The 27,955-nt window shown below is 34.1% G+C and overlaps 4 protein-coding genes across 5 annotated transcripts; 3 read left to right on the top strand and 1 right to left on the bottom strand.

Annotated features, from left to right (window-relative positions):
* Nucleotides 1-9: 9 nt before the first annotated feature.
* Nucleotides 10-16,885, top strand: LOC140825673 (protein PIR). 2 transcript variants are annotated; one of them, XM_073187577.1, is made up of 31 exons: nt 10-98; nt 183-243; nt 317-389; nt 1,262-1,326; nt 1,424-1,501; nt 1,760-1,879; nt 1,965-2,035; nt 2,523-2,615; nt 4,025-4,094; nt 4,220-4,284; nt 4,553-4,748; nt 4,874-5,025; nt 5,212-5,305; nt 6,407-6,622; nt 6,844-7,055; nt 7,416-7,563; nt 8,229-8,397; nt 9,020-9,096; nt 9,567-9,737; nt 9,901-9,977; nt 10,076-10,178; nt 10,741-10,860; nt 10,936-11,079; nt 11,846-11,995; nt 12,567-12,710; nt 13,931-14,018; nt 14,572-14,702; nt 14,968-15,175; nt 15,328-15,500; nt 15,630-15,836; nt 16,485-16,885. In XM_073187577.1, the coding sequence occupies exons 2-31, from the start codon at nt 190-192 to the stop codon at nt 16,677-16,679; spliced, it is 3,864 nt and encodes a 1,287-aa protein (XP_073043678.1). In that variant the 5' UTR covers nt 10-98; nt 183-189; the 3' UTR covers nt 16,680-16,885. The 2 variants fall into 2 exon arrangements, with proteins under 2 accessions (XP_073043678.1, XP_073043679.1); XM_073187578.1 differs by lacking the exons at nt 10-98; nt 183-243; nt 317-389 and having other exon boundaries at nt 1,256-1,326; nt 1,767-1,879.
* Nucleotides 16,886-17,828: 943 nt separating this feature from the next.
* Nucleotides 17,829-19,789, top strand: LOC140825674 (ubiquitin-fold modifier 1). Its single transcript, XM_073187579.1, has 4 exons — nt 17,829-17,987; nt 18,059-18,156; nt 18,532-18,564; nt 19,507-19,789. Exons 1-4 carry the CDS (start codon nt 17,905-17,907, stop codon nt 19,587-19,589), a joined length of 297 nt encoding a protein of 98 aa, XP_073043680.1. The 5' UTR covers nt 17,829-17,904; the 3' UTR covers nt 19,590-19,789.
* A 1,541-nt stretch (nt 19,790-21,330) lies between these two features.
* On the top strand, nt 21,331-21,804 carry LOC140828678 (protein SRC2-like). Its single transcript, XM_073191603.1, has one exon. It carries the CDS (start codon nt 21,331-21,333, stop codon nt 21,802-21,804), a length of 474 nt encoding a protein of 157 aa, XP_073047704.1.
* Nucleotides 21,805-23,034: 1,230 nt separating this feature from the next.
* Nucleotides 23,035-27,731, bottom strand: LOC140825671 (histone-lysine N-methyltransferase ASHR1). Its single transcript, XM_073187576.1, has 14 exons — nt 27,451-27,731; nt 27,214-27,365; nt 26,894-27,028; nt 26,220-26,274; nt 25,999-26,123; nt 25,471-25,559; nt 25,320-25,401; nt 25,119-25,223; nt 24,920-25,010; nt 24,698-24,817; nt 24,343-24,449; nt 24,188-24,257; nt 23,658-23,721; nt 23,035-23,389 (listed from the first exon to the last, which is right to left on the bottom strand). The coding sequence occupies exons 1-14, from the start codon at nt 27,548-27,550 to the stop codon at nt 23,224-23,226; spliced, it is 1,461 nt and encodes a 486-aa protein (XP_073043677.1). The 5' UTR covers nt 27,551-27,731; the 3' UTR covers nt 23,035-23,223.
* Between the last annotated feature and the right edge of the window lie 224 nt (nt 27,732-27,955).

The raw sequence follows: 27,955 nt of genomic DNA, 5'->3' as shown, positions 1-27,955 counted from the left end.
GCTGCCTCTCACCCGTACATCGCACAGAAAATTTCGGTTTCTGTGTTTTTTCAGAGGAATTTTTGTATTTTTCAAGTAGGAGAAAGTGGCAAACCCAGGTGAATTCTAAGCACATTCTTCCGTTGAACTTCAGTGCTCTCTGGTCGACTCCTGTAAAGTTCTTGGTCATTTTACCTCTTCAGATCTCTCATGGCTGTGCCAATAGAGGAAGCCATGGCGGCACTGTCCACTTTCTCGCTGGAGGTAAGTGTGCATTTCTAAAATTAGTGCGATCTCTGCATTCTGTTATTAATTAGTTTTAGTAAAATGGTTTTAGGATGATCAACCAGAAATTCAGGGACCTGGGTTTTGGGTGTCAACTGAGAGAGGTGCAACTACTAGTCCCATTGGTACGTTTTTTGTCGCTTTGTTTGATTGTTATTTTTTCTACTGTTTCTTGATTTTTTTTGTGGGTTCTTTGCTATTTCATGGGTTTCTACTATTGTTTGAAGTTCCAAAGTTGATGGTTGATATTGTCAATATTTGTCATGGAAAACTAAGGATAGTAGTAAGTTGTGTTCAACGTGGCCCTGGTAAGTATAGACATGAGTGTCATATTAACTTCCTTTCACCACATCAACGTAGTTTGCGGACTCAATAAAATTTTAATACTGGTACATGATTATGGTTCTTTGTGCTTAAGCGAGAGCATATTCTCTCTGGCTGTGCCAGGGAAAGTTATATTTTTATTTGATGAATCTATTGGATTTAACCATTACCCAGAATAGAAGATATTATTGTTGTTATAAAGTGTCTTTATCTGATGTATGATGCACTGAAAGTTCATGCAAGTATTTAGTTCAGTAACTATGATTAGATTAAAAAAAAATTCCTGTTTGATTTGGATTCTCCCCTATCATGATTATGGCCTTCTTTAGATAATTAATTCTGGTCTTTGAATATTTGAAAATAATCAAAAGTCATTCTCTTTGAAAGAGATTAGAAAATACAAACCGAGCTTTCTTGGATGGTTTAAGGCTTCTAAAATTCTCTTTTGCTATAAAATGGTATAAGTAGAACTTATTCATACCAATGATGCAAATGCCACTTTTTTGGATGGTCTTGAGGCTTTTGCTTTCATGTAGAGATTCGGTACCTTTTGCTGAGTTGGTACTCTGTTATATATATTTATACACACTCACACACACACTTTTTTTTCTTGCAATATAAGCTTAACTGTGAAGTTGTGCTCATAATCTTAGAAAGTATTTTTTCTTCACAGATTATAGTGATGTTTCTGCCTATCGATTATCGTTATCGGAGGACACAAAAGCGATCAATCAGCTGGTATGATCTAACCTCAGTTACTTCAATTCTCGAATTGATTTCAATTGGATATCTGTTGTAAATTTTTTTCTGATTATAAAAATTGAAATGGTTACAGAATTTGCTGATACGAGAGGGAAAGGAAATGAGTTCGGTGCTCTATACTTATCGGAATTGTGTAAAAGCGCTTCCTCAGGTGCTTCATTCTGGTGTTTATAGGCAGATTAAGCATATTTTATACTACCACTGGCTGAGCAGAAGAAGCTCAAGTTGAATTAAGTTGAGCCAGCTCTAAATTTTCTGTAGGGGAAATAGAAACCTTTTTACGATGAACTCATATGGGTCATTGGGTCTGATATTTAAAAACCTGATGGATACCTCTCCTCTCCTACGTGATACTTTAATATTGTTTTTGCTCATATAACATACATAACAGATGCATATTATTTGGCAGCTACCAGATTCTATGAAACAAAATCAGGCTGACTTGTATCTAGAAACTTACCAAGTTTTAGACCTTGAGATGAGCCGGCTACGTGAAATTCAACGTTGGCAAGCATCAGCTGCGTCAAAAGTCCGATTTCTTATCCTTTTGTTTCCAATTTTTAGTGCACTTTTTCAAGTATATGCTAAGCATGCTTATGCTTTTTATGACACAGCTAGCAGCTGACATGCAACGTTTTTCAAGGCCTGAGCGACGCATCAATGGTCCTACCATAACTCATCTTTGGTGTGTTGTTCACACTAGTTTACCTAGCATCATCATGTTCACTGATATTTAATGCAAATCGTAATTTTCACAATGCCCACTTTTCTGGTCTTGATTGTTTTCCCCAGCCAAGAGTGCTTGCTCTATGAGAACTTAAAATAACATTGTTCTATGATAAATTTCAGCATGATCTCATATGTTCATGTAGTGCTTAAATATATGTATTCACGCGTCAAAGAATTTGAAATGATTGTTTCAACTTAAAAGATTAGTGGTGAGTGGTGATCTGCCAGCCTACAAGTAATCCAACTACCCAGTAAATAAAAGGCCAACCACTGTGCTGTTACCTCAATTTAGGGAAGGGTATTCATCTGTGATCTACCATTGTGCACTTGGATTTCTCTTGCCTTTTCCTTTACAACTGTAGACAACTTTGTTTCTTCTAAGGATTTTTAGTGTTGCCTTAATTTGAAAAAAAATATTAGGTAATTTTATTATTTCATTGCAGGTCTATGCTTAAGTTGCTTGATGTTTTGGTTCAACTTGATCATTTAAAGAATGCGAAGGCTAGCATACCCAATGACTTCTCTTGGTACAAAAGGTATGCTAGATTGTTTATATGGATTACTTTCATTGTACTACTGATTTTGTTTGTCGTCGATCCTTTTTTCTCCTTCTCCTTCTCCTTCTTCCTCTGCTCCAGCTCCTCCTCCTGTTCCTTCCCCCAAAAAGCAGTAGTAGTCTTATTTTTTAATAGAAAAGTAAAATAGAGCTGCTTCTTATTATAAAAGACAAGCTGAAACTCTTCTTCGTCTTCCCCGAAAAAGTAGTAGTAGTCTTATTTTTTTAATAGAAAAGTAAAATGCAGCTGCTTCTTATTTTTAAAAGGCAAGCTGAAACAGAGACACGTAAGCCATAGTTTCCTTGTGATTTTTAAATATTTTTTTATACAAAACTATTCAAAAACCAATTTTTGTGGTGAAAGCACTTTTTTAGAAGTGGCTGGGTCTCAACATAGGCAACAAAACCATGGCAGGGGATTCCTATATTTTGGATGATAAATAGAAGAGTTTATAATACATTGGATGGCTCGATCTCCCGATTGCTCATAATTTGTTAAGCTCCCGAATAGGGGTGCAAACGAGGCGAGAGTCGAGCTCGAGTATCACACCACTTGAGCCCTTGATATTCGAGCTCGACTTGTGAAAATATCGTGTTTAAATTTTAGACCTTTGCCCCAGAAGAGTATTCTAATTTAAATATTGTGTTTGATAGTGTTAGAAGCTTAATTTCAGTGTTTAAATTTTATATAAGAAAAAAATACTCTTAAATTAGAAGTAATTATAATAAAAGAAAATATAGCTACTCGAGTAGCTCACGACCTAATCGAGTCAAAACAATTAAAACTTGAACCCGACTCGAGTGATGGGTCGAGCTACTCGAACTCGACTCAAGTACCGAGCCGCTCACGAGTAGCTTGACTCGCTTGTACCTCTACTCCCGACTACTTACAGATATTAGAGCTCCCGTCTGCTCAATTATGGTTGATTTTCAGACTTCTTCAGTATTATTGGCCTCCTGACTCCTTTGCTAAATTCCAGATTCCACGCATATATCGAATCCCCCACTCCTCTTCCCATGCTTCGACACTTGAAATTTCAGGGCATAATATATCTTTACTGCTCAAATTCCTGATTCCTCATGCCTTTTCCTGGAATTTTCCCTACTGATTTTCACCTAGAGTTTTTGAGCATTACTGTTGTGGTCAGATAAATATGCACTTGCTTATTTGACCTTCGGGATCTTTTAAACTTGAAAGATTATGTACATGTTCTCCCCATAGAAGAGTTTCGATCACATCATTACATGTGTGCTCCGGTGCAGTTTTATCATCGTAACTTTTTTATTATCTTCAAATTGACTTCCATTTTTATACATTTTCTTGGGGTCACATGTGAATTTTCTACTTGAATTTTTTTCTGATCAAATGTATTATTTTCAATATATTAGGACATTTACTCAAGTAAGTGTGCAGTGGCAAGATACCGATTCAGTGAGGGAAGAACTAGATGATTTACAGGTAAGGGTTTTTTTATCTTTCTAAAAAACAAATACGGGTGTGTGTTTGTGTTTGTACCTGTGAAGTGTGTTTGATAACTTTGTTACTTTATCATCTGAGACCATGATAAATATGCATTTTGGCAGATCTTTTTGAGCACGAGATGGGCAATTCTGTTGAACTTGCATGTGGAGATGTTCCGGGTCAACAAGTATCCTTTGTGTGAATTGTTTGTATTTTTAAGCTGCAAGCTTGAAAATATTACAAAGATTAATTCAGCGTTGTTCATTTTCTTAATCTCTGTAGAGGATAAAACACTTGTTAGAATTTTCCATTGAGAACCTCTTTCAGAAAATTTATTGTTCTCAAAAGGTTCCAAGAATTTTTCATTTAAGAATTTCAAGTTTTTATAAACTGTCTTTTTCTTGCCACTGGTTATCTCCGATTTTTTGGTATATTCACTCCTTTACTTGCAATAGTGTTGATGATATCCTCCAAGTTCTCATAGTGTTTGCTGTTGAGTCTCTAGAGTTAAATTTTGCGCTTCTCTTTCCGGAGCGCCACATTCTACTTCGTGTTTTGCCTGTTCTTGTTGTCTTGGCATCGTCATCAGAGAAAGATAGTGAGTCCCTGTACAAAAGAGTGAAAGTCAACAGACTGATCAATATATTTAAGGTACATAACTTCAACGTGTTGAATGAGTCTTCTAGTGTTCTAGTTTATGGATTTTCCCTGCCCCCATTATACCTTGTTCTTTTATAATTCGAGTAATGGTCTTAAGTAACTCTCTTGCTATGTAGAACGATCCAGTCATCCCTGCATTTCCAGATCTTCATCTTTCTCCTACATCGATACTAAAGGAATTGTCCACATACTTTCCAAAGTTTTCTTCCCAAACCCGTCTGCTTACTCTTCATTCACCCCATGAGCTGCCACCTCGGGAGGCACAAGAATATCCTTTAATTACTTACAGTCAAGCGTATATGGTCTTATTTTAGTATCTCTGTACTGGTAATTATCTTCTGGTTGTCTATGAACTTTATTGTCTATCAATATGAAAATTATTTTCTATCCAATACGGAAAAAGTGACTGAGATCTCTGCAATATATGAATGGTTGTTTCCTTGACTTACCTAACTTATCAGCGCCATTATTTGATCATCAACCATATTGGGGCTATACGTGCTGAACATGATGATTTCTCTGTACGCTTTGCTGCTTCTTTGAATCAGGTATTCTTGCTTAACTAAAAATCTCTCCCTCATTATCTTGTCTCTATGTCTTTGTTGATTTAGGTTGCACTAATTTAGTGGAAGTTTTACACCAAAATTGAGCAATTTACAAAACTCACAACCAGCCCATCTACTTCAAATTTTACTCTAAACCTAAAATAAATGTTCTCTTTTTTTTCATAAGACTCAAATATTGTATTTCACAAAAAATACCCCTACAAGTTTATTATATTTGTGTATAAAACTTTGGTGTAATTAATTTAGATAATCAATTTATTTAATTTAATAAATAATATAAATTAAATTTATATAATTTTTTTAAATAATTCATTCCAAAATTTAAAAATATTGTTAAATAATTTTCTTTGTTATATGCTATATGTATACTAAATTTATTTGAAAGTAAATTAGCTCATTTCATGTTTTTATTTGTAGCAATTTTTAGTAAGATAATAACAAATATATTTATTTTATCATTATTTCTTTAAATAATTAAAATATAAATATAATTATTTTAAATAAATAATACATTCAATTTTCAGTACTTTATAAATTTTACGAAATAATCTAAATCGTTAATTATATTCTAAATTAATAACCCATGTCCCCAAATTTTAAACTACACTTTCATACTATTAAACTTAAAGGTAAAATATATATATATATATATATATATATATATATATATATATATATATATATATATATATATATACACCGTAGCTACAGTGCTGCACCAAATCTGGCACAACACTGTAACTGTACACCGATTTAACGCCAATTTGGCGTTGGATTGGAGGAGACCACTGCTCCAATTTGGCGTTAAATGTCAAACTGGCGCAGTGGTTGGAGATGCTCTTATGTGCACATGAATGTATAATTACATGCTCTAGCAGCATACAGAATCAGGTATGTGTTATTCTTCAAGATTTTTATCATGTTAGCTACTTAGCTTATTTTTGGCATTATAGAAACAACTTAGTGGCTATGCCTTATCTGATTTCTTTCAGAAATCTCAGTTTTTTCTCCTCTGCATCAGTGATAAACTCTTCTTATGGTTTTGTTTTTGGTTGTGACAGATGTTATTATCCTATTTTGCAGCTTGTGTTATTGAGGTCAATGGATGGTGCCGACTTGGAGTGGGCAAAAGAAGTCAAAGGGAATGTCTATGATATGGTTGTTGAAGGTTTTCAGCTCTTAAGTAGATGGACTGGGCGTGTATGGGAGCAGTGTGCATGGAAATTTTCACGCCCTTGCAAAGATCCCATTTCTTCAGATTCACATGAGATAGCATCATCTTATTCAGACTATGAGAAGGTCTAAATTAAATTTCAAATCTCATCTTTGCATTTTATCTGGACTCTGTACATTTAGTCAATGTCCGTTGTCATCCATCCAAGTCATAATTCACAACATGTATAAATGAATCATTTTGAGGTTCGGGGTTCGGTAATTATTTAATTTTTATTGTCGACATCCTATTTGGGCTGTTGGATTCTTCCGATCACATAATGTTAAACCTTTTTTAATGCTCCTAGGTGGTACGATATAATTATAGTGCTGAGGAAAGAAAAGCTATGGTGGAACTCGTGAGCTACATCAAGGGAATAGGGTTATTGTTGCAGAAGGCAGATACATTGGTTGCCGATGCCCTGTGGGAAACTATCCATGCAGAGGTCCAAGATTTTGTGCAAAATACATTGGCCATGATGCTGCGGACTACTTTTCGTAAGAAGAAAGACCTTTCCAGGTAGGAATATTGTTATTTATTTTGAATATGTATTATGTTAGACTACCACGATTAGATTTGTATGCATACTTGATCTTGAATCTGAATTTAAACAATTTTCTTTCTGGAGAATTGTCTTATTATGGCAATTTTAACTAAAGTCTATAATACCTAGATTCATTTTACTTGCTGTTTTCTTGACCTCATCTTGCATGTAAGATGTTACCAGTAAATTCCTGCTGCTTACACGACCAATCTGAAGGCTTTGCATGCACTTATATGTAATGTTGATGGACAACATTTCCATGCTCTGTCGTAAAATATTTATTGAAAAGCTGTAACTTCTTTCTCTTGTTTGTGCTTTTGATTTTCCATTTATAGGATTCTTTCTGATATGCGCACACTTTCTGCCGATTGGATGGCAAATACAAGCAGACCTGAGCCTGATATGCAAACATTCCAGCACGGAGGAGAAGAAAGTAGAGTGAGCTTCTTTTATCCAAGACCAGTGGCACCCACTTCTGCACAGGTTGGTCTGGTAAATTGATCTTAATGTATTAATTTGGAGATGCATATTTCTATTTTCTTTTAATGGCATCTTCTTGACAGCATGCACAAAGTTCTGAGTTATGAAACAGATATGAGTGCAACATTATCTTCCGTGTTTCACTGTTTCTTCTAGTTCTATCTTTTTGTTTTTATTTTTTTTTTTGTTTTAGTTCTAGTTAATATGTATTCACTCCCCTTAGCTTCTCACATCACATTTTATGCAGGAGTGTGTTTGAGTCAAGGTTTTTTGTTCTTTTTATTTTAAGTCTGTCTTCTTAGCAATTGAATTTCTCATATCCTTAATTTTACTCCATTGCTGCATCCATTGCTTAATTTGTGAGCATGGATGGTATGGACACTTGACACTAACAATCATCGGCATGGGATGATTTCCTGCCATGTGCTGGACCAAGAAAATTGCTTTTATATATATTTCAATAATATTTTGAAACATTGGGAACAAACAAGAAAACTGACAATTTATTGGTAACCTTTCACATGTTCAAGTAAATTTATTGTATTACACAAGGAACGTACATGTTTATTTTTCTTTTCAGATGTATTATAATTCTGAACTAACTCTCTTCCTTCCTTCCTCCCTCTCTCCCTTCCTCTCTCTCGTACACATACATGCAATCTCTCCAGATCCATTGCTTGCAGTTCTTGATATACGAGGTAGTATCAGGAGGCAACATGAGGAAACCTGGTGGCCTTTTTGGTAATACTGGTTCTGAGATTCCGGTCAATGATTTAAAACAGCTGGAGACCTTCTTCTACAAGCTTGGGTTTTTCTTGCACATATTAGACTACACAGGTTTGTGAACGAAATCTTGTTAGTTATTCATAGTCGTTTCCAAATTTGGCCATCAAATCGTTTAGCTATATCATATTTGCTTTATATCCATGCTTATTTAGCAGTGAGGCATCTTCCTTTTATTCATTGTAAGTAATTATGAAAATATTATGTCCATATTTTTCACATTCGACTGTTTTTCAGTGAAATGAGGTTTGTTATTGAGTCATTATGTAAACGCTCCTACAGCTTATGAATGTTGTTAGGCTTTTGGAAACCCTGCTCTTTTTCTGCTCTAGGACAAGGAAAATATGAATATGGTGCTTTTATATTTCCGAAAAATTCAGCAACTTCAGATTATTCGAGACATTATGGGTAGAAATTATTTCTTTTCTTACAGTGGTCATCGAAATTATACAATTATAGACCTGTCACATGGAATGTTTTTATATGGATTTAGAAAATGCTGAATTCAGATGAACCTGCAGACAAATATAATTGTAATGGAAATACAAGTGTCTGACCAATCAGTCTTCGCTATTATTTTCGGTTTTCTTCTAATTATAGTTGTCTTTTTTGTTTCAGAAACATCAAGAAGCTTTCTTTGTTGGAAGTGAACTGACACTGTTATGCTTTTATGCAGCTTCGGTTTCAGATCTGATAGATGTTGGTTTCCTATGGTTCAGGGAATTTTATTTGGAATCTTCTCGAGTTATCCAGGTATAAGAGTTTTATCTTACAACTTTTAATTATGACTTCTAATAGTGTTTGGAGCTTCAAATTAGCGTTTTGTGCTAACAGATAATTGCATGATACTGAACTTGTGAAGCGTGAATTGTGTAAAGCATATCAATGGATGCTTGCTGATACTCAAATTTATCTGTTGCATTCCTCCATATTTGACCATGCTCCTCTAAACTTCGTATCTGACCTAATAGACAGTTTTTGCTTGCACATTTTCTGGCACCTGCCATTTGAAACTTCCTTTTCTAGTTTATGCCTATTGTTTTTAATCTTTCCTGACAATGTTTTTATATTTTGAGTTTCAAAATATTTAGAGTATGGTAATTAGGTTGTTATGTCTCAAGCTGCCTCATATGTCAATTATTCCGGAAACATAAATGAATTGACTACACTTTCATCTTTTGATCCTCTTATATGTAAAAAAAATTCTCCTACTTTTCCTGCAGTTTCCCATTGAATGTTCCCTTCCTTGGATGCTGGTGGATCATGTAATTGAGTCTCAGGATGCTGGTCTGCTAGAGAGTGTGTTGATGCCCTTTGACATCTATAATGATGCTGCTCAACATGCACTGGTGGTACTCAAGCAGAGATTCCTTTATGATGAAATTGAAGCTGAGGTGACTAATCATAGACCATTATAAAGAGTTAGATTCTAAATTTGCGCAACAAGCTGTTCAGAGACGGAACTTCACAAACTCTTTGATTCTGCCATCATTTCTTCTAATTTTTTAATGATATTTTTTAATGAACTGATCTTTGGGTTTTTGTTTTTCTTTTCAGGTGGATAATTGCTTTGACATATTTATAGCAAAATTATGTGACTCTGTGTTCACATACTACAAGAGTTGGGCAGCTAGGTATCTGTGTTGACCTATTTTATATACACTACCGATATCTTTTTAAAATATTCGGTTAAACTAAATCTTTTGCACTGCTCTGGTTTCTGAACTCACAGTGAACTGCTTGATCCATCATTCCTATTTGCAATAGATGTTGGTGAGAAGTTTTCGATCCATCCAATGAGATTCACTGCAATATTAAAGATGACAAGAGTGAAGGTACATTTATATTTTATTTTCTCAATGTAGCTTGGCGCTTTACATCAATGCAGTAAGGCAGCTCTTTCGTTCTTGCCATTCCGATTATCTTAAAGACATCATTTTTTCGCTTCAAATAAGTACATTGTATGGTCATCAAGCATTCTAAATAATAATATAGGATAAATTGTATATAGATTCCATTTCTTTCTTTGTGTTTACAACCCAAAATTTAATGTGAAAATTATTATGTACCACAGCACCGGTGCACTGCTGATGTAGTCCTTCACAGATATTTCTCAACCTTTGGCATGTTTTACACTTTTACTCTGTGTGCATGTAAAATTCTCGTTGTGGCTTAGTTTCTTGTAATAAATTGTAAACTAAGCTTTGCTGATATGGCAATGATGAGATGATGTAGGTTAGCAAACCAAGGGAAAGGTTAAGAATGAATATCATTTTGACATAACTTGATACATAGTTCTTGTATAATGGGTTTATATCCCCTTCCGTGTTACTTTTTGATTTTAAACCACCTCCTTTTGTCTCTAAATTTACTAAAACAGTTTTTTATGGTTTATAGTTGCTGGGACGGACTATTAACTTGAGAAGTTTGATCTCTGAGAGGATGAACAAAATATGCAGGGATAACATTGAATTTTTGTTCGATCGATTTGAGTCTCAGGATCTATGTGCAATTGTGGTGAGTGATAATGTTGACAATTTGACTTCTCTCAAATTTTATGTTGGATTTTCTCAATAAACACTTGAATTTCAGGAACTGGAAAAGCTCATTTGCATCTTGAGACTAGCTCACGAATTACTATCAAAAGATCTTACTCTTGATTCATTTGGTCTCATGTTGAACGAGATGCAAGAAAATTTATCCCTTGTTTCATATTCTAGCAGACTTGCTTCTCAGGTATGTAAACTTTGTGTGCTCTTGGACATGGTATTTTTCAGAGAAGGATGGCAAAAGTACTCGCTGACACATATATGGTGAAAGGACTTGTTACCAAGTTGTCAAAGATTCATTTTGTTTTAGAAGTATAAGCAAAATTGTCATTTATTTCCAAGTACAGGAAGATGTTTGTTCTCAATTCCTGTTTTTCTAAATGACGTATAAAGGGTAAATAATCACAACTTTATGTTTTATACATACAGTTCATGGTTTCTGAATCACAGTGTGGGTCAGTCCTTTCTATCTTATTTGTTTGGAGAGATTTTGGCATTTAAATACAGAACATAACAAGCATTTTACACGTTAATTGAGAACACTGTAAGTTCAAACATTTTCCAAGCTTGAAGATATCCTTTACTTTCGTTTTTGTTCCTTGCTCAAAATAAAACACAAAACGGAATTGTCTGTCGCTCTTTGATGGTCCCGCTGCTTGTGTTTGCCTTGTGCTAGCCCTTTGGATTCTTGGTTTTTTTTTTTTATTTACCTTAGGAAATATGGTTGTGATACCTTGTTTTTATGCGGCATTGCAAGGATTTTGATCATCATTCTTGCTTATCTATTTTCGTAAGGGATTATTCATTTTCAAACACGATCCGAGTCTTTCAATATGAAGATAAATATAAAAACAACTAATATATTAAAAACAAAATAAAGCTCTTCTCATTGTAATGTTCATAGAGGAGTTTCTGTTACTGACAGTTGCTTGAATGATCTGTAAAATTTTCAGATTTGGTTGGAGATGCAAAATGACTTTTTACCGAACTTCATATTATGTAATACTACTCAGCGCTTTGTCCGATCATCGAGAATGCTATCAGTTCCTGCTCAGAAGCCATCAGTACCCTATGCAAAGCCAATTTTTTACTGTGGTAATCAAGTAAGAAAAATATGAATTTGATGGTAGTTCTTTCTCTAGTTACCCCGTAAACTTGTATCTACTACCTTTTCTTTATTTGAAGAGGTCTACATACTGAATTACGACCTTTGAGAAATACATGGCATCAAATTCATTCCTTTTGTGTGTTTGGTTCAAATTAGGGGTTTACAATTTGCTCTATTAGTAACTGCAGAAATGTGGGGAAACAAGATTGATCGGTTAAGCTCAGTGGCCTTGGTCAACTGTAGAACAGGATGAAGCTTGCAATTTTAAGAATAACATAAGGAAATTAGAGTCCTCTTGAAAAATGGAGTATTCGGAGTATTCATGTAATAGCTAACATCCTGAGCCTAAATTTCCCTAATCATACCGGGAGAATTAAGTTATGTATGTGGATACCCTCAAAATAAAGATGCTAGTTTTACCTTTTATGAGTGTGCTAAATTGGTTCGAGAGATTGGAATTTTATCAACGTGATCTATGCTTTCAAAATGTATGCATTTAATACCGATTTATATTATGATTTGTTTCTTTATTCATGACCTTTCACTTTCCCTCCTGTTGACGGTAGGATCTGAATTCTGCATATCAAAGCTTTGCCAGATTACATAGTGCCTTTTTTGGAATGCCTCATATGTATTCTATAGTGAGACTTCTGGGATCAAGATCATTACCATGGCTCATCCGTGCATTGTTAGACCATCTGTCAAATAAGGTATCGTTATCTGATCCTTCATGAATTCGCAATGGACATGTTTCGTAAAAATTTTATTTATTACTTGATGAGTTTACCTCTGTTGCCGTATCATCTTTCATTGTTTGCTTGTTGATTTCAATGTATGTCTGCTGAATGAGTAAAAGCAAATGCTGCTTACATCTATCAACTAGGATTATAAATTGGTTGCCTTTTGAAACGTCTGTAGTGATGGTGGAAACCTTTTTTCTTTCTAATGTTGGGTTTTCTGGTGGTGATGAGCTTGGTTGTATGATGTGCATGGCTTGTTGTTCAATAGCAGCAGTACTAGCATGAGAGATTTGACTGACAATAAATATCTTCTTGAAAGTCTTTTGTCCTTTTTCCTTCATTTCCTTGTGTTTGCTGGATGGGACTTTAGTGACAGCTTAAGTTTGGGTGGGTAATTTTTCGGTGGACTTTTTGTCTTGTATGATGAGGTGCTTCATGAATGTATCTGTATCTGAGATAATGAGCAAATTTTGAGTATGTATGATGAATGTCAAGTGATGGGTACAACAGTTGATTACAAAAAACTGTGAAGTTAAATGCCGGAAGCGATATTTCTGGAACTAACAACATTTTTGTATATTATATCTATGGCTCAAAAATCAGAACTTGTTAACTACTTTGTTTCATTACAAATTGTGTTCTCTTAAAGTTGTTTAACTATGTGAAATGTGTGAAAGGCTTTTTGATACGGATAGCATTTCATTTAGTACAATAAGAACAGTAACAAAATGATATCACTGGAAAATAATCAACGAGGAAAATAATCAACGGATTCCAATCCAATACAATAGAAATGCTTGTACAAAATAAATGACCCAGTTCCTTCAGCGGAAAATGGCCCCAAGATTAAGAACTTAATTCCCAATAGAAACATTCTCTCCCCTTCCCTAGCAATGCTAGCGGCTTTTTATCCTAAAATTCTCGAGGCCTCCACATTAACCGACTCTGCCTTTTCATTCCTTTCCCTTCCACTACTCTTATTCCCTATTCTCTCTCCCCTTTCCGGGCCCTTAGTGTAAACCTTCAATATAGAAGGCTTTGGGTTGTCTTGTACTTCATTCTCTTGGCCCAACCTGCTAGTAACCTCAAGCCCAAGTTAGTAGGCTTTTCTGTGTGATATTTTTTTTGCTGATTTCATGCTTTTCTGCTATGATTTGAAAACTAATTCTCCTTTGCAATAATTGTTTCAGATAACGACCCTTGAACCAGTGATCACTGGATTGCAAGAGGCTTTGCCTAAATCAATTGGATTACTTCCTTTTGATGGCGGTGTAGCAGGTAAGCAATGTCTTTTGTGTTGTTTTGGTTATGCTTAACAAATGTGAGTTTCCTCTTTAGTATTCTGGGAGAGAGTTTGGTCAATCTTTGTTAATGATTTTTATGCATTGTGTTTTATGTGTATATGTATAAATATAAAGTTTGTTCACTGTTTAAACTTGCATTCTTTAACTTCATAATTGATATTTTTAAACATTAAGAGTTTGTTTGACGTTTCTTGTAACTTTAGAAATGTTCAAACTTGCTTCAGATTTGTTATAATAGTTTTGATGATAAGGGTTCTTTCACGCAGTAGAAACTACTAAAAAGATACTGGAATGGACCGGAAAAAAAAGCACTTCATGTTAATATTTCTGTACCTCAGCTTGAATGATTTTCCTCATCCTGTGGTACAGGGAGTTTTGTTGTGGTAGAATTTCACAATTTGCACTTTCTACCTTCGCAGCACTTTTTCACTCACATTTTTCCCAAACAAGATTAACTTATCACACTATTTGGAATTTTTTGTCAGTTCATGTTTCTTAGTTTTTAAACATGCCGATCTTTTGTTTAGGTTGCATGAGGAACGTTCATGAGCATCTTAATTGCTGGCAGTCGAAACCAGAACTCAAGATTGAGACTATTCGCGGGATAAAGGAAATTGGAAGTGTCTTGTACTGGATAAGTCTGCTTGATATTGTTTTGGTGTGTTTCTTATTATCATTGCTTTATTGTGAAATTCAGGAATATTAACGGCTGCGGTTTATGTGGATATATAAATGTAACTCTCAACAAGGCATTCTATTTTGTCCTTTCATTTATGAGCCTGTAAATGCGGATTAAGTTCCCATTCAAATTCACTATTTTTCTATAACCGTTTTGTGTTTGATAAGGATGAAGTACGAGCATTAATTTGATGTTGTGTATTGTGCTGATAGCTTCTTATTCTTTTCTTTTCCCTCACTAACAGAGAGAAGTGGACACTAGCCAATTCATGCTAACTGCTCCTTGGCTGGGTCTGATTCCTGGTCCAGATGGACAAATCGTGCAATCCCATGATGGTGAAGATAGTCCCATTATAAGTCTCTTCAAATCTGTAGCGGCAGCAAGTGTTTCTAACCCTAGCTTCTCAAATCCATCTTCATTCCGAGTCCTGGCTAGACAGGCGGAAGCTGCTGGTATGGATTTGTAGCCTATATAATCATCTTATCCGCGAGCATTAATAGAATGATCTGAAGGCTTGATATTCTCATAGTTCAATCCCGTGAAAATTCCTGCAAAACTTATTTTTGCTCTGATATTGCAAATTATCTGTGTAATTGTGTTTCAGATCTGCTGTACAAGTCCAACAATAATGCCGGAAGTGTGCTGGAATATGCACTTGCTTTTACAAGTGCAGCTTTAGATAAATACTGTAGTAAATGGAGCATAGTTCCTAGGACTGGGTTTGTCGACATTACGACTTCAAAGGACTTTTATCGCATATACAGTGGACTCCAAATTGTACGAGACAGTTCTTGATTTGTTCCTCTCTCTTTACTCTGAGCTCCTAATCTAGTAATCATAACTTGGTTTCTAAAGGCCACGGTCTATTTTGGGTATCTGATGAAGTCTTCTTCTCCGAATGTTCAGGAGTACCTGGAGGAAGCCGTTCAAGCACAAACAAGCAATCATGGAATGTTGGGTGATTCAGTTGCCTGGGGTGGCTGCACTATCATATACTTGCTTGGGCAACAGTTGCATTTCGAACTGTTCGACTTTTCGCATCAAGTCCTCAACATTGCCGAGGTTGAGGCTGGATCAAGCACATTGGCGCAGAAGAGTCCTCAATTTGTCCAGGTATAAATATTAATGTATTTTGGGTGGTGAATTCAAAAGATTTCAGAGCAACTCCAATCCAGCACCAAAAATGGTGCTGGACTAGAGTTGCTCTAAAAGCAACTCTACATGTGGCGCAGCACAAAGTGCTGCGCCACATCTATTTTATTTTATTTTTTATTTTTTTTTTGTTTTTTAATAATTATAAATATTTAATATTCTATTATATATTAATTATATAATTAATATTTTTATTTTTAAATTTTTAAAATAATTTATACTTGAAACATAAATAATAATTTAAATTTTTTTAAAATTTTTTTAAAAATTAAATAGATTGTATAATTCTATTTTTTTTAATCGATTTTCTAATAAATAATGAAATAATATAATTACATTTATTATGTATAATTGTGTAATGAAATTATAAATAGTTATTATTGAATTAAAATTAATATTATAAGAATATTCTGAGAATATTCTTTTTTAGTGTAGATAGGTTGGAGATGAATTTAGTGTTACACTATTGTAGTGCAGAATATAGTGCAGAATGTAGTGCAATGGGTTGGAGATGGTCTCAGCCCTTGTGTCTGAGCGCACTATATATATGTTTGTGTGTGTGTATCTGCTCTTGTCTGCTTTCGGGGTAATATATATTTATTGATGAAGGGTTTGGAGATGTTGATTGAAGACATGAAGAGAGCGAGGAGGTTGAATAACCACGTATTTTCGATGTTGAAAGCGCGATGCCCGTTAGAGGACAAGCAGGCTTGTGCAATCAAACAGAGTGGTGCCATTCTGCACAGAATCAAGTTTGAGAATACAGTTTCTGCATTCGAAACACTGCCACAGAAGGGTGCCTGACATAGTTTCTGTGGATTTTTAGTTCCTCGTCCCATGTTTTTATTTTCTTCTCGATGTCCATCATTTTTTCATATGATGCAGCAGTACTATGAAAATCCTTGAAAATGTAATCAAGAAATTAGTCATTTTTTTATGTACGAATTCAAGGCTTGATCTTGCATTCACAAATGGTTTAAAAATATTGAATACATAGGCTCGAATTTTTATTTTTTTTTTATTTTTTGTGGAGAAATATACCCAATCTTGATTGGTGAAGGAAGAGTCTCGTATGTTCCTGGCTATATAGCAATTAGGGATGTAATTGAGTCTAGTCGAGTTGAACTATTGAATGTTTGAGCTTGGTTCGTTTATAATCGAGCCGAGCTCGAGCTTTATTTAACGAATATATGCATAGCTCATGAGCTTATTCAAGTCTTTATCGAGCCTAAACAAACTTAATAAATATGAATTATATATTTAAAATTTTATTAAGTTAATTAAAAATAAATTATATATTTAAAGAAAAATATATTATTTTTATTTAAATTTGTAAATTTATTATAATAAATAAATTTAATAGATTTTTCTATATATTTCATAACCAATATGTAAAATCAATAAATCAAATATCAAAATTATTACTTTTTCATCTAAAAGATTACTCAGTGAATTTACCAACGAATATGTTTACGAGCTAACGAGTCGAATAAGCTTGAGTTTGGTTTTTTTATCTTAACGAACCTCATTAAACGAGCTCAAACGAGCTTTTATCGAATCGAGCTTCGAATAGCTCACAAACGGTTTGGTTCATTTACATCCCTAATAGCAATTATATTTTAGTTTACTTATACATTAAATAATATATAATTTATATGTCATCATTTTCCAATATTATAATTATTCATCAATTAAAAAAATAATTTTACTATTTATTATATATTTTGGTATAACATATTATGTTCTTAAACTTAAAAATAAATATAAAATATTTTAAAGGTTGAATCATTTTAAGATGAAAAATATCATTCATCCGCCATCAATTATTAATTATTCACCACCTTGAAATTAATTTGCAGAAATTATTAACCGTCCTAAACGAGTCAGCAATGCCACGTGGTTGTTTTTAATTGGTTGGAAACAAATTCCGCGTACGTGTTAAGCAATTGAATAGAACAAATTGCTTCTTGTATTTTATTTTTTCCAATTAAAATACAAAATAAATAAGAAGAGAAACAAATCGGAAAACATGGAGAGCGGAGGCGCCGTTGGCGGCGGAAAGGTCTCGTTCAAAGTCATTCTTACTTCCGATCCCAAACTTCCTTTCAAAGTGTAAGTGCCGTTTTTATGTGCGTGTAATTTCATGCTTCTTGTTTTTAATTTTTTAAAAAAATTGATTATAGATTTAGCGTACCGGAGGCAGCCCCATTCACCGCCGTTCTGAAATTTGCTGCTGAGGAATTCAAGGTGCCTCCTCAAACAAGTGCCATAATCACAAACGGTATTGTTTTACAATTATGCAGACATATAGTTCTATTGGTCTGTCCTTTTTTCGTTGTCTTGATTTTGATGTTTATGGATTCTGGAGTTAAATTGCAAATGGGTTACTTTTGCGATCACTGTTTTTTGTTGTGGATTTGAAGTTTGAATCTTCGTGTTGTTTTTTTTTTATGCATTTTAGCTTTTTAAAGTGATTCGGACTTATCTTGATTTTAGTTTGTTTCGACGAAGGTTACTGATTGGAGGAAATGAGGAATTAAAAAGTCAAATTTCGCCTCTTTTTGTGTTTTTTGCTTACCATCAATCAAATGTGTTTATAGTCTAAACTCATCTGTTGTGTGTGTTTCATGATTTTTTTTGGGGGGGCCTTTTGCAGATGGAGTAGGAATCAATCCTCAGCAAAGTGCAGGTATATCTGAGGTTTTAATTATATTTTATTTGAATACTCATTTATTTTGAGATTGAGCAGCTGCATTGAATTGATAAAAAGCTTGATATGCTCTGCTTCTTGCTTATATATTTACATTTATGGCTTACTTTCAATTGATTTCAGCGTCAGGTTATGGTTGGTAATAAACAATTTCTGGGGTTTCTTTTTTTTGTTTGCTCCACATATATTGGGCTTGGCTGATGAGGTCATGGTGCTCGCTTGTATATTATAGATGTTACAACCTGTAATTTAATGACATGTTCTCTTTCTCTCCTTCTTTTCCCGTATTGATTGAAGACATCACGATTTGTTTGTATGATAACTGTGGCTAATGGAGAAGTTATTTGTGAGGTCCTCTCTTGAAATGTTCAAACTTTTAAAATTCATTTTGGACAAGATTTTGTGGATTATGAGTATTTAAGAATGAATAGGTTAACAAAAAAAGAATGAATCGCCTATTACTTTGACAACCTTTTGTAGCTTTTATTGAAGTAAATGCAAATAGCAGAGTTGCTAGCTTCACCTTGTAATGTTCTGTATTTTAGCGAGATCCTCTTCACCTCTGGTTTAACTTCCTTAGGACACAGAATGTGTCCGAACTCTTACTCTGTTAGCAGATTTTTGACGTAATTAACCGCTGCAATTGTATCTTAATCTCTGCCAGCTAGCTTCCTTCAACTCGGTTTGTCTGATTTTGGATATGACTAGAACTAATTGAGATTGGGGTCGTACTCCACTTCCTTGCAAAACCTATAACCATATGAAAACCGTGTTGAGAATTTTTTCGGATATGCTGGGTTGTCATTTTATTTGGTATTTTCCTATCTGGCTGCTTCTTCAAGTTGGAATGCTGCATTTGTGTGTGTATATCCCAAAGATTTTACTCCACTAGAATTCACATAATTTCGATCGATTTTCCAGGAAATGTATTTCTGAAACATGGCTCGGAATTGCGCTTGATTCCTCGCGACAGGGTTGGCGCTCCTTTTTTGTCAGCTAATTGATCTCCAGTTTCGTATGGTTGACTTCCGTTTACATTTCAATATAATCCTTGGATGATGTCGGATAGTTATATTCCATCTTACTTTTGTACCAATGCTGAAATTAATAATTGTAGACCATGGGGGAGCGGTTTTTTTTCAAGAAATATGTTAAATATATTTTGATTCAATGAAGAAAAATTTCAGACAGGTTTCATACTTCATCGTCTGTTTTTGTTTTATGATTATCAAATCTTCGTTTATAATTTGATCACTCAGTAGGTTTATCTAAATTTAATAATTGTTTTACAGCCCTTTCAAAAATAATATTTAAAAAAATTCTACCAACATATTTACATTTTACATAAAAAAATTATATAATGCACGTTAGAGAGATTACATGCAATGTGTCTAGGAGAGTATGTTGTATAAAAAGCACAAACGAAATTGAAATGTGAATGATATATTGGTCACTTGCATGAGTGCTCATGTTTTCTTTGACAAGTGATTGTGCTACGTTGTTATAATTCATATTAGTATACTAATACACGTGTTGTGTGTTTGTATAATATTTTTTTATAATTCATTTTATTTATTTAAATGAGAATCAAAATTTAATTATAAAAGAGATTACGCTGCAATTTTGATATAAAACAATTTTGGTGAATTTGTCTCTATGGAGGGCAAATATATATATATATATATATATATATATATATATATATATATATATATATATATATATATAAATCGATTTATTAAAATAAAAAAATTCATCCAATCGACCAAACATAACCTAAGATTATATACACCGCGCGCATCATCTTATGATTTGTAAGTGGAGAGAGAGGCATCGTGATATCACTTTCTTTGAGGTGAAAAAATATGATACATTTTTTTTATATGATTTAATTTTGTGGTCAAGTCGTCTATTAAAAATTAAAATTGACTAGAGCCAAATAATTAATTATGTTTACAGATATGTGGCCAGGAGCAATCGGGGTCGAGATTAGTGTCCAATTTTGACCAACGATTAATTAAAAAAAATTAGCGAAGTAGTTTGCATAACATCATCTATTTTTAAGATTCCTACATCATAGAAACTGACATAATTATCCTTATTGAAGAGGTACACTAATAGCAAATTTTATGAAAATTAAATAAATAAAACTGGAGCCATATGATTTCATTAAAAGTTGGAAACCAAACTTCATTATTGTTTTCGATACTCAGTTTTGTTATATTATTCATCGATCATATACATATATTTGTGTTTATCATTGAGGTGACATATTCACTTAGTTTAGATATAATTTTGATATACTTCATCACATCTAGTAGGTGATATCATTTCAGCAATAAGCACAAAGATGAACATGACATATCTAAATTGTATATCATGCCGGTCGAAATGTTTATTTCAATGTTTTCTCCACTCACTCGTTATTTTTAAAATCTCAGTTTAAATTATTTGAATGATATTAAATTACATATTCATGAAAATTTGTTAACAACCAACCAGTTAATGAGTCATATAATGTAGAGAATTAAAAATCTGAATTATGTACGAATATTACGTCACGCAAGTAGAATCTTACAAATTAAATATTTATGGCAGCTTCTATGAAATTTGATACGTTCATAAACCACCCTCGCCTTCGTCGAGTCTTCTTCTTCGTCGAGTCTTCTTCTTCTTCTCCACTTGCCAACTATATACAGACATCTTACAGGTCACTCTGAGTCTGGTCGATCATTAATTAATCCCATGGAGTGCAGGAAATTCGAGATAACCTTAATATCAGCCCACGACCTGAAAAACGTGCGCAGACTGGGCAAGATGAAGGTCTACGCCAGGGTTTCGATCGGTTCGGTCAACCCGGAGTCTGAGAAACGAACCCAGACGGACCGGCACGGGGAGACGAACCCGGCCTGGAACTTCACCATGAAGTACACCATAAGTGAATCCATGATACAGCACTACAACACCATGCTGGTGATCAAGCTGTATTGCAAGAGGAAGCTGGGAGACAGATACATTGGAGAAATGCATACTCCCATGAAAGAGCTGTTCGAATTCGCCAAGCCTTTGGGTGGGAGCTGTATCCTGAGCTTCCCTGTGCAGAAGGGCTGCGTGAATTCTCAGGGTGTGATTCGGTTATCTTGCAGGTTTGGAGAGAAAGTGATTCTCGATGAGTTGCTGTTGGCTGAAAGTCTTGCTGCGAGTATGAGTCTTGGATGAATTTAGCTTTGTTTTTGCATTCCGTTTGTCAGATTCTGAAGTAGAGAGGATATATTAATTTGTGGGAAACTGTAAATATTACGATGATCATGTTGGATATTTTGCTTTTGTGCATCACAAATTAATATGAACCCAGCGAGTTGAAAACATATGAATAAATTCAAGATTGAGTTCATGAATTTCTTGTTCTATTCCAAGAAAATCGTTCTCAATGCAAGTGATAGCTTGTAAGTCAAGCAAGCCAGATGTAAAGACTATATCTAAAATACACAATATAAGTTGGGAAATGTTGCAATCAATATTTCTTTTATCCAATTAATTGGATAAAGCTTGACATTAGATTCATCTATCGATGATGAGCCAGTTGACTTTCACAAATTTCCACATTAAATTATATAATATTTCTATTATATTTGAATTATTTCGATTATAATCTGATATTAATATGAAATTAAAATATTTTCTGTCATATGATTAAAAAAATGGTTACGATATTTTTTTTAATGAAATAATATAATAAATAATGATTTTTGGATCATTATAAAATTGATTAAACATAAAATAATATGTAAATATATCAAAATTTTATAAATAAATATTTGATGAAATAAAAGAATTTAATGTTGATAAATATTGAAGTAAATGATATAAAAATGAAATTTATACTCTGTTTAAAATCGAAGCTATTTATCTAAAAATACTAATAATTTAGAAGCTAAAATGGGTGATTCAGTTTGAGGTGACATTACCATGTGTTCTATTGGTCTCACAAAATTAAATTTATTATGGCAGACTCGAGTATTTTTTTCTTTTTTATCAATTTTATAAGGTTACAAACTTGTATAGTTATTAAATTAAAATTATATGAACCACCACATTTATGAGAAAAAGGCTAAATAATATTTTTTTTAAAAAAAAGTAATACAACGATAAATTGTTGTACATTTAAAAAGTGTGGATGATTTAACAATTTTTCCCAAAATAAAATTGAAGAAAATGAACTTAAATATTCTACGAAATAAGTAGGATAACTAATTTTAATATGAGGACGAATATAAACACGTAAAGCTAAAATTTTTACTTATCAAAATTTCGTGACCCAACATATTTTAATTTTTTACTAATTTAACACGTAATTAACAATTAATATGCAACCATTTATTATTGTCTCTGCTTAATTTTTAAAAAATTCCGTATTTAATATTTTTCTCATAAGTATGATGTTCCATATAAATTTAATTTAATAATTATACAAATTTGTACTCATGAAACTTATAAAAAATACTTGAATTTACAAGAATAAAATTTAATTTGTTAAAAATATACATTTAAATAGTTTTATGCGAATAGACTAAAAGAGTATTTAAGTGAAACAAGGAATTAGTGACAAAAGTTGATGAGAGATTCCAACATTTATACTCAGTAGTCGTTCCAAGGCCGAAGCTTGTACGAAGCCTCCGCACGAGCTTCTTCCAACTTACTCGCAAGTTCCATCATGAAAGGTGTCTTTGTTCCATGAGTGATTCGCAATACGTCCCAAGCTCTAATAAGCGACTTAACTGCTTGTTCTGTCTCGCCAAGCAACCTGTAAAATCAAGAGCATCAGCAATGCTGCAGGTCCTGGGCGTTAACAAATGAAATGGAACTAGAAAATTGTAAGAAAAATGAAATGCATGGGAATTAAATAAAATTAATAGAAAATAAGATTGTTACATAGACAAGTACAGCACCTTTGGTAATGAATGAATCGGCTTTAGCAGATTTCAGTATAGACAGCAGCAGATAATTAAGAAAAGAAGATGAACAGAGCTAACTGCACGATCAGAAGAAAAGAGGAAACAAAACATTCTTACCATTCAAGTTTTCCACATGTATAATATTGCAATCCAAGCAATGGATGGAATCTTGGATACACACCTGTGTTAAAGCATGAATTCAACATTCAAAACAAGGAAAGAAACGGCACAAGTGAACAGTATATTCAAGAACTACGGATATTTAGTTCTTAATGACTACGAAATAAACCAATAAGCAGAAATATAGATGGCACATGTCAAATGGCTAAGTAAAGCAATGAATTGGGTGCTAGTAAGTGGACACAAGATTAGCCTATCTTTCTTCGATATAGCCAGTTTTTGTCCACTACATTGATCATAAAACTGGAATTTCAGCACGTGAGCAAATTTGGTTTACAGTATAGCCATGGACCATCATATATATCAAGTTATCTTGTGGGCGATAAATTCAGAGATATGTGTGCTCAAGATTTGAAAACAAAAGGAGTTTATAGTCATGGGGTGTTTTCAACAAATCGGGATTTCATTGGGTTAGTGTATGCAATTTCCCGATCTTGTGGAGAAGTGTGAAGCCCATAAATGCTTACTCTCGTATATTGGAATGGTTAATCTGCAATATGATAATGCTTTTTTCCAATCTTGAAGTTCCATAAATACCTAAACAGGTAAAGTTTCATTAGTATCCGTGTTTAACGATCTGAGTGAGTAAATTTTGAGAGGAACAAAAGAACCAAGCATGTGCCTTTAGAAGAGTCTCTCTAGTCCGCATAAGATTGATTGAAAATGGATGGTCTAACTTCATTTGGAGTTTCTCAATCATCATATGAGCAGCACTTGCCTCGGCATTACCTGAATTTTGTCAAGAATAAACATATTCTTCACAAGTAAACTCCGTACTTTTTAGCACACAATTTTCACCTTCTAAACTCAATTGAAATTCGGTGCCCATCCAAAAAAGGTATTAAATAAATGCAACTGCAGGCTATGATTTTCCGTAGATAAGTGTTGTTCATTAAAAATTACATATCATGATCGCAGCAACATTATCATAGTTCTGCAGATGCATTTTTCTGTAAATCCAAAACCTAAAAGGATACGGCCTGAGGAAAGGGACATGGAAGCCTTTTCCAACATTAATTTGACTTCATTAGTGATGTTTCTTATTTCATCTTTGTCCCTAAGAAGTCCACACTGTTGGCATATGAATCCTGTGCCATCTGCATGTACAAAGAGAATGAATTAAATGACTTTGAAGCTAAGCACAATGAAAAACTCAAGGAGGATGAAGATATCGTCAATTAAGGAAAGGAAAAATGTACCACAGTTACGCAGAAGAAAACCACTACAATCACCATTCTTGCAACTATAACCTTCCAGAATAGCACTTTCTTGGATATCATCAAATTGACCCTTAAACATATAAGTCGCCTTGCTTAGAAGCGCAGAATAAACAGATGGAGCAAGTTCAACCACGTAAGAAAATATCGCCAAAAAAGTGGGGAAAGACATTGATGGTACCAATTTTACGCAGCGAGAACAAGTACAAGAGAAAAAGTATTGTTCTTTAAGCGCCTTTTTCCGAGTCACGGTGCTTCCAGCTGTTTCTACGTAACTGATCAACACCTAACAACAGTGTCAATTTATCAGTCTAAACCTAAGTAAATGAAATATTGATGGAAATTTTGAAGACACCAAATGAAAAGATTTTAAAGATGTTACCTCGGTGCCTTTTGGTATGTGCTGCACAGCTCGTACCACTGCCAGTCTTCCCTCAAATACTAGAACAGAATTGGGTAAACAGCTAAAACACCAAACCGATAATAAGTTACAATGTTGTGGGGCAAGGATGACAAGTATCTATAGCTATTACCTGTGATTTATGATAGAAATGACTGGGTAAAGTCCTGTCCCCAGAGGTATCAGTTCACTGTCACAAATGCTATGTGCATTGCATGCTAGCTGAGGGTCATTGAGAAGAAACACAGAAAATCATTGAAACAAAAGCCATCAAATGGTATCAGCAGATTAATATTTATCAAACATGGCAATACTGTCATTATGCTCCACTAACAAGTAACAAACGAACCAGACAAACACATGCATCAAATTCAATAACATTCAATTCTTCTCCAGAAACTGATGTGGACAATTAATCATCCACTTCCATTTCCCCGTAGAAGATTGAACAATGAAGCATCCAAGTTACACTCATGTTTGGGAGCAGTAATGGCTGTCAAATCAATCACATCAAAGAAAATAATTATGAAAAAGTGCATAGTTTAGTGGTAAGCGATGCTACATTTATGCCTAGTTTTATATTAAAAGTGGGAAATATAAATGAAGTTTTTATCATGCACGAATGTATAAGGAAAAAAAGGGCCCGAGTTTGGTGAGATACCTTGGAAAAATTTTCTGCAATCTCTTTGATATTGATCTCAGAATCTGGCCATTTGAGTATCAAATTGACAAGGTTAGCCATCTGGGCGTACAACACCAATTGTTTCTCATCGACATCGGCCATATCTTAGTGAATAAATTAGTAAAAAGAAATACAGTTTAACGTGTTTCATCATATCAAAGAAAGCACAGAGTCCAGCCCAAATAAATACTAAAGGATACGAGATACCAAGGACTTCACCAGCTGGTAATTGTCTGCGGCACTGGTGAGGAGAATCTAGCAGCAATAAATAGCATCGTCATTATAGGTAGATAACATTTAGCTTCGAGAGCTGCACAAGCACATAAGATTCCACCAACTGAAAATAAGTGGAAATTCGGCAGAGAAAAATAAAAATGAACTGCAGAACCTTTGTGTACACTCACTTAATGATGAGAATAACAAGGACAATTTGAACCAATCAACCTGTTTCAAAATCCTAACTTAGCTCAAGATTAAAGTACTTGCTCCAGTTCCTGTCCATGGTTGATAACATATGTTTATTCTACTACTGAAATACGCACATAAGTTCTATTCTCACAACTCTTTCACGCTCTTTGAGAACGCCTTGGAATAGGTGTTTCATTTTGATACGTGAGTTCAACATAACATGGTCTCTCTTAAACTCCTATGTGCACAACTTGAACCTGTATCTTGTTAAAGTCACTTATCAACTCTTCACTCAGTTTAGTCGAGCATGTCAAACAAAACGACATGTAAATATAGTAAGTAAATCTCTACATCTCAAGACCGAATTGCTGATCAACAACAAAAAGCAATTCTTTTTTTTCTATAAAATAAAAATCAACGAGCAATATACAGATAGTATGGCCATATTTTTTAAAAAGGTTCTCACCTTCTCGTATTCTAGCTGTCTTCGTAAATATAATTTCACCATTAATCGTATGGACGGTGTGAGATATTTTACTTGTTCCTCGTCAATTTTACGCAAGTATTGGCATTCCACGCGATGAATCTTCCAATCTAATCTCTGAAATCAATCAGAAGTATTGTAATTTCATTAAACATGAATAATAAACCAAAACACCACTGAATGCTATTCAATCACTTGAATAAACTCCAATTCGATAGTCAAGATAATTCCTTGGTATACAATCTACATGTTCAGAATCAGTCTGCTAGTGTATTTCAGTTAATTTAGTACAACGTAATTACCTGGCAGGAGCTGCCACAATACCAAACAACATGGCAAGAAGAACATTTCTTGAGGTTTTTGGATGAAAAACACCATTCACATTTCGAGCCAGCCGATTCCTTGTTCTTGCTAGGGACACAAACATATGGGTTCTCGCTTATGATAACTTCCCCTGAAACACATAAAAGCACAATTTTTAAGAACTAAAAAAATCAAGAAGTTTTTTAAAAACATAGCGGTAATTTTTTCTCGAAAACCTGGTGCAAACTCCCGAGTGGTGAAAAGGCAGCGACCCTTCTCAGGATTGGTTGAAACCGATAAGTTCTTATCATTCAATGCTTTCTGTAATTCTTCCATTGATGCAGAACTCGGAGTTCTGGTTTTCTTTCTAGCTCGTTCACACGGTGTTTTCTCCTGGGTAGCTGATCGATATCCCGCTTGGAAATGGATTACATTAATGGGCTGATTCTCGGCCCAGTTTCTGTCGTTCGGCCCAATAGAACAGAGTTGTCTCGCCTCCCTTTGCCCACTCACGCCATTTCTGTATCAGTCCAGTCCTCTCCCCCATGTGAAGATACCATATTTTTTGGTGCAGAAATCGGAGTTACAGTGGTTCTCCTATAAAATCGTAAACGAATTCTTCTCTCAAAAGCTGCTCATTTACCCGGCCCCCACGTTAGGTTCCACGCATGATGTCCCCTTGTTTTTGGCTTTTTTTCAATAATTTATGCTAAATGTTGTTTGTTTGGGAAATATTTTCAT

Source organism: Primulina eburnea, chromosome 3, assembly GCF_022965805.1.
Source record: "Primulina eburnea isolate SZY01 chromosome 3, ASM2296580v1, whole genome shotgun sequence".
Lineage (NCBI taxonomy): Eukaryota > Viridiplantae > Streptophyta > Magnoliopsida > Lamiales > Gesneriaceae > Primulina > Primulina eburnea.
The sequence above is the reverse complement of the archived record's forward strand: the minus strand, read 5'-3'. Positions and strand labels throughout refer to the sequence as shown.

What these genes read in the sequence shown, in the direction of transcription:
- LOC140825673 (XM_073187577.1), top strand. Translation starts at nt 190, where the DNA reads ATGGCTGTGCCAATAGAGGAAGCCATGGCGGCACTGTCCACTTTCTCG. An exon ending in TGTCCACTTTCTCGCTGGAG is followed by an intron (nt 244 to 316) that starts GTAAGTGTGCAT and finishes AAATGGTTTTAG; the next exon opens with GATGATCAACCAGAAATTCA. An exon ending in TATACAGTGGACTCCAAATT is followed by an intron (nt 15,501 to 15,629) that starts GTACGAGACAGT and finishes CCGAATGTTCAG; the next exon opens with GAGTACCTGGAGGAAGCCGT.
- LOC140825674 (XM_073187579.1), top strand. Translation starts at nt 17,905, where the DNA reads ATGGAGAGCGGAGGCGCCGTTGGCGGCGGAAAGGTCTCGTTCAAAGTC. An exon ending in AAGTGCCATAATCACAAACG is followed by an intron (nt 18,157 to 18,531) that starts GTATTGTTTTAC and finishes GGCCTTTTGCAG; the next exon opens with ATGGAGTAGGAATCAATCCT. An exon ending in CAATCCTCAGCAAAGTGCAG is followed by an intron (nt 18,565 to 19,506) that starts GTATATCTGAGG and finishes TCGATTTTCCAG; the next exon opens with GAAATGTATTTCTGAAACAT.
- LOC140828678 (XM_073191603.1), top strand. Translation starts at nt 21,331, where the DNA reads ATGGAGTGCAGGAAATTCGAGATAACCTTAATATCAGCCCACGACCTG.
- LOC140825671 (XM_073187576.1), bottom strand. Translation starts at nt 27,550, where the DNA reads ATGGAAGAATTACAGAAAGCATTGAATGATAAGAACTTATCGGTTTCA. An exon ending in TTTTCTTCTGCGTAACTGTG is followed by an intron (nt 24,818 to 24,919) that starts GTACATTTTTCC and finishes TTGTACATGCAG; the next exon opens with ATGGCACAGGATTCATATGC. An exon ending in AACCATTCCAATATACGAGA is followed by an intron (nt 23,722 to 24,187) that starts GTAAGCATTTAT and finishes GCTTTAACACAG; the next exon opens with GTGTGTATCCAAGATTCCAT.